Source organism: Sebastes umbrosus, chromosome 22 (genome assembly GCF_015220745.1).
Source record: "Sebastes umbrosus isolate fSebUmb1 chromosome 22, fSebUmb1.pri, whole genome shotgun sequence".
NCBI lineage: Eukaryota > Metazoa > Chordata > Actinopteri > Perciformes > Sebastidae > Sebastes > Sebastes umbrosus.
Genome location: NC_051290.1, coordinates 9,050,210 through 9,056,233, shown reverse-complemented (window position 1 = coordinate 9,056,233; position 6,024 = coordinate 9,050,210). Strand labels below are relative to the sequence as shown.

Genomic DNA, 6,024 nt, shown 5'->3' with positions numbered 1-6,024 from the left:
GAGAGTGAGATGATTAGGGAGAGGGACGGGAGGGAGGGACAGAGGCTGAGGACGGCTTCCTCCTCTTGTTGCTGCTGCTGCTGCTGCTGCTGCTGCTTTGGGATCAGTAATCGGAGCAGAACAACCCAAAGACAAACACCGGGCTGCGAGATCAAAGTCTGTCCAAAGTGCCTGGTGGTTTACGGAGCAGCTTTGTCATTACTGAACAGAAAAGATGCAGAGATAAAAGGCTTAACAGCACACACTAATGTCAGGACCACACCAAAGGAGAGAAAATGGACCTCATGTACTCTATAAAAGGATAGAAACCCTGTAAAGCCACAGACAGTGGTGTAAATCTGAGGGGGGAAAAAGGAGAGTTTGACCAGATGATGTGAAAAAACACAAAGAGTTTGTGAAATCAAATCTAAATCCTGGTCTTCAACTTATACAAAAACTAGTCAGCTCTCCAGAACCTTTTAGCTTCTTTTAGCTCATTGCTTTGATTATATACACAGGCCTATATACTGTATATCCGGTGGTGTGTGTGTGTGTATATAGGACTGTCAAAGTTAACAAGATTGATAATTCGTAGGTTGTAGAGGGCTCAGCTTTAAAGCTAGAGTGAAGATACTGGTATCATATGAAACTAGAAAACCATGTCATACTAAGTTGTCAGCAAGGAGGTTAAATAACGCTCCAAATTTACGCTACATTTTGTTGAGGAAAAACTGTAATGGCCATTTTCAAAGGGGTCCCTTGACCTCTGACCTCAAGATATGTGAATGAAAATGGGTTCTATGGGTACCCACGAGTCTCCCCTTTACAGACATGCCCACTTTATGATAATCACATGCAGTTTGGGGCAAGTCATAGTCAAGTCAACACACTGACACACTGACAGCTGTTGTTGCCTTTTGGCCTTGACTTTGCCATGTTATGATTTGAGCATCTTTTTATGCTAAATGCAGTACTTGTGAGGGTTTCTGGACAATATTTGTCATTGTTTTTGTGTTGATAATGTTCAATTCTACTGTTTTTTAAGATTAAGTAAGCTGAAGTAGGCGGGAGCAAATATGATTAAAGTCAGTAAAAGTTATTTTTATAAAACGATCGCTATATAGTGACAGTAGTACATGAAACAGGTAACCTGAAAAAAAACATGTACCTCTGTGTCCTCCGGTGCTCCTAATGGCATCTGCAAGATTTCACAGACCGGGGTAAAACAAACAGTAGGGGCTGACCTGGGGTCCGCTTTCCAGCAACCTTCTATGAGAGCCGGCTGTCAATCACTCGCAAACTTCCGACCAAGCGGTCAAACTAGGCAGCGTTGATCAAATATGAATCAATATTATGTTACATTAATGCCTATTTCTCTCCTCAAATGTTTTCAGAATCATCTTGTATTGCACGGTTTAGCTGTAAAATGAGAAAGTTTGTGACCCGGCAGCCATATTGAGATCTCTTAAGGAAATACCAAGCACCGCTCACATGACCGGAGCACAGCCAATAGGAACGCTCTTTCTCTGAAATGATGTGTGATTGGCCAAAGTCTCCCGTCAGATTAGATTTAGATTTTTTAAAGCCTGAAAACAGAGACATGAGGAGGTGCAAAAGTCAAATTTTCTCTCAGAACACTTGAATTACAATATGCTGAAAGTTATTATGGAATTTTTACCCTATGATGCCAAAAAAAGTTTGCCTACTGAAGCTTTAACTGTGTGGTATAAAGAAAAAATACAGATTCAATTAGCTGTGTTTATCTTTGTGTTTCGTGCAACCTGTCTCTCTTGTATCCCAGGATTCTTCCTACTTATCTCCCATACCTGCCAGCAACCTCCTATAGCCTTTCAAGCTGTTAAAACGGAGTACCAGAACAACATTTATTAAAGCCTTTTTAAAGTGAGTGAAGAGAAATTCCTCCAAATATCATTTTAACACTGCTCTACTAATATACAGTATAAAGGACTGTAGTTCTGCAGAGAGCCAGTAGAGTTCAGTATTAGCCTGAGAACATAATGTGACCACTACATGGTATTCCATCTAGCTGCCTTAGTGAACCACTGTTAAAGCAAGTTAAAAGGATTTTTCATTATGTAGTACCAGTTTAATGGAAATCACATTACCATTAAAACACAGAAAACCACCCTGTCACCTAGAAATGATGTAGACGCCATCAGAATCATCATTCTAATGTTGTTAGTAATACTCATATGTATATGTAAATCTCATATTATATGTTGATTTAAATAAAATACTGACTGTGTACCAGTACAGCATGTTTTGATACGTATACATGTAGGTGTAAGGGATAAAGATGTAAAGTTAGGAACAATGTGGGAACTTAAAATTAATTTATACCGTAGGTATTTTTGAACTACTGGATCCATATTGTGTTATTACAGGGTTGATCAGTACTGAGCAACGAAGCTGGAGGTTTGGAGGAAGATGAGTTCTGTTGTATTTTCTAAGGAGGGAACAGGGGAGACACCGGAGTTTTGGTCGGAAATGATAACGTTTCTCGTTGCGGAGCCCCGTCACTTCACAAACCTCTGTTGGTCTGGAGGAGCTGCAGCATTTATTTCTGCACAAAAGTCCACTGTATATTCACTATATATTCTCAGAGCTAAACTAACTCTTCTGCAGTGTGTAGTGTGCGCGCATGCACGTGAGAGTGGAGCGAAAGAGTGAGAACGAGCGCGGAGTGTGAGTGAAGGCAGGCAGGCAGAGGAGCAGAGTACAGCAGAGACTCCGGCCCTGGAGACCAAAGCTACGGTCTCCCCCGCGTCCTCTGACCACGGCCAACACTGTTTTGCAAGACGGGCTTTACTAGATATACTGTAACTTTGCGGTTTTGGTGCTTCCGTGTAGTTTGTGTTGGAGTCTTGTCTGAACAGCGTAGCCACACGCGAGCGCGCATGGTACACCGACCCAGATTGATTTATACGTGTAAGAAGTTACAAACAGTCCCTTTAAATATAATCACCTGACTGTATGATGATAAGTTTAATTTTAAAAAGACAAAAAGTGGAGTAGCAAAACTATAACTTTGCTCCCCCTCATTGAATAACGGGGATGCATTTGCTCCACTGGCTCCATTGCTCTGGTGCCTGTGCATCAGCCCAGTGGTGGCTTGTTGTTGAGAGCGGTGCAGCAGTGTGGCTCAGTACAGTCCACGGTGGAGTGTTTGTCAAAAGAAAGCAGCATTCCTCAGCTTCAGAATGGGATTGCTTCACTAAGTCCTGACAGCCCCTGTGGTTCCTGCATACCTATTAGTGCACAGACTGGTACAGTTCCGCCTGCCAGGTGGAAATACCAGCAGCATTTTGACAGAAAAAGAAAGTGCAGATACAGGATCATATCAGACTGGTTGGAAATCATTTGAGCTCAGAATGATGCGAGGAGTCTGCTTGGGATTTTTAGACGTACCGCTGGTCTTCCTCCTGCTGGGCTCCGTCACAGGCCTGCTGCAGACGGATCACCGCAGAGATGCAGAGGATGGCCAGGAGCGCAACAAGGCCATTTTGGAAATGCTACATATCAATAAAGTGTCTGCGAGCCATCAGGCTAAGCCACATCCCTACATGAGAGGGATCTATCAGCGTCTGGACTCACTGGAGGCTCAAGACTTTGGGACTTCAGATGGAACGCTGGTGCAGAGTTTTCGGAGTGTTGTTGGTAAGGACGTGAAATTAATTACCATCTTGTTTTAAAGGTCCCATATTATAAAAAAGTTATGTATTTTTATTATAAAGCAGGCTTAAGTCCTATATAAATAATGTGAAAGTATCGAAACACTCAATCCACAGGGAAATACACACAGCCCGTATTCAGAAACTCTGCATTTGAAACAAGCTGTCAGGATTTCTGCCCATTTGTGATGTCACGAATATACAATATTTAGACCCTTGACACAATTTTAAACGTAAACATTTTAAATGTGTCCCAGTTTATTCCTGGTTGCAGTGTATGTGAATGTCATCAGCTGACAGGAAGTACACATGGACCCAAGCTGTTGCCTAGCAATGCAATTCCGTCAAAATGCGCTAAAACGGAGCGTTTCAGACAGAGGGTAAATACAGGCATATTCAGGCCGACAGTGAGAGGAAAATAAAGGTTTATTTTTAACATTACAGCATGTATACATGTTCTAGTAGAAACACAAAATACAAGTATGAACCTGAAAATGAGCATGATATGGGACCTTTAAATTTGCTACTTTCTTTCAATAATTAGTTTTATTGAAACCTATCTAATAACGGAAAGTGATGTTTTACATTTATCTGTATGAATGAAAAATGGTCAGTAAAATGTGTAACTATACATGATTGTTAGTTAAGGAGCAAAAACACATTGGTATGTTTCTGCAGAAAACCTTGTGCTGCAGACTTCCTTCCCTTCTCTTTTTATTTTCTTTGGATCACCAGGTCCACATCAGGCCCCTGCAGGATGGATCTGGTTCAATGTCAGCAGCCTGAACCCCTCCATGCTGGGTGCAGAGCTGGTTCTGTTCAGGAAAACCCTGCACCCCCGTCCCATCAGCGTGACCGTCACCCTGCACAGTGTCACAGCTTCACAGGGGGCCCTGAAGGAAAGTCCTGCCCTCGAGGAGAGACTGCTGACCCTGGACCAGCGGTCCTCATCTGGATATGATGTGTTTGATGTGTCAGCTGTTCTACCTGTGAAGCCTCTGGAGGTGCTGGGTTTCCAGCTGCGTTACACAGACGAGAGTGGGAGTCTGGTCCTTCATGAAGCCCTGACACAGAGTCTTTACTGTCTGAACAGAGGCTCCCTGAGTGAACCCTTACTGGTGCTGTACCAGTCACACCCCCTCCACATCTAACTCTGGATCCACTATTAGTGGGAAGATGATCACCTGTTGTTTTTTATTAAAACATATCTAATCCACCTCTGATATGGTGGATATATTATGCACAATGATTCAGCACAGAATTGACAAGCGGGTGAGGACATGATGTAATAATGTCACGGTTAAAGTGTTGTAACTTTGAGATGCACAAAACCTTAACAAAAACAAAACCATAGAAATAGCCTTTCTTTTTTTATATATGTATATATCTATATTTTTCTTTCATGTGCAGTCTAGGCATGTGTGCATATCCTTCAGAAAATGTAGCCAGTAATAAACAGTAAGAGTGATGTACTTTTATTATCCTGATCATTATTTTGGAAAAAAAAAACAAAACTAAACTGTACTAGAACTTCATAGTTACCATCTTTTATTTTGAAAGTTTCCACCGGAAGTGTCAGTACTGTTATGTCTGACTTGATTGAGATGTCAGTGTGTTGATCATGGGAGCTCACTGCCCTCCAGTGGACACAGTGAGTAACTGTAACACCACATTGAGCTGATATTACAACTCTTTTTCTCTAATATTATGACTTAAAGGGACAGAGTGTAGGATTTGGTGGCAAAGATTTAAAGATATTGCATACATTAATTGTTTTCATTGCTTTTTTGTTTTGTGAGGAATAAGTTGTTTACAGATATAGATCCATTTCTTTCAAAAATACAAAGAAGTTAAGCTTTTTTTGGGGTAAATTTACACTTTAATTTAAATTTACACTACACAGAATTAAAATTAAATTAATAAGAAAAAATGCATTACTGTCTTTGTCACTGTAATCATAGCAACCAAATATAATATTTCTATAGTATAGTGCAAAATCTGAGAAAATGTTAACAAGTATAAAATGATTGACATCTTTTTAGAAATATCTCTATTATTATTAGTAGGCTACATGACATCATTCAGGACACAGGAAATGCCCCCCAAAAAAAGTGTTTTGGAATTATTATTATTATTATTATTATTATTATTATTATTATTATTATATAAATAATAAATATATATAATATAATACATTTATATAAATATAATATAATATTTCTGGAAATTTAGGGGGTTTATTATTATTATTATTATTATTATTATTATTATTATTATTATTATTATTATCATTATTATTATGAGTAGTATTTGTATTATTATCATATCATAATATAAATAATAAATTAATATA

At 39.5% G+C, this 6,024-nt stretch overlaps 1 protein-coding gene across 1 annotated transcript; it reads left to right on the top strand.

Moving 5' to 3' along the window:
• Window positions 1–3,183: 3,183 nt before the first annotated feature.
• On the top strand, window positions 3,184–5,346 carry LOC119481158. Its single transcript, XM_037757819.1, has 2 exons — window positions 3,184–3,657; window positions 4,407–5,346. Exons 1-2 carry the CDS (start codon window positions 3,372–3,374, stop codon window positions 4,820–4,822), a joined length of 702 nt encoding a protein of 233 aa, XP_037613747.1. The 5' UTR covers window positions 3,184–3,371; the 3' UTR covers window positions 4,823–5,346.
• Window positions 5,347–6,024: the final 678 nt, after the last annotated feature.

Bases quoted from the DNA above. Each gene is read 5' to 3' on its own strand.
- LOC119481158 (XM_037757819.1), top strand. From the start codon at position 3,372: ATGATGCGAGGAGTCTGCTTGGGATTTTTAGACGTACCGCTGGTCTTC. The intron at 3,658-4,406 runs GTAAGGACGTGA...TTGGATCACCAG, and splicing joins GAGTTTTCGGAGTGTTGTTG to GTCCACATCAGGCCCCTGCA.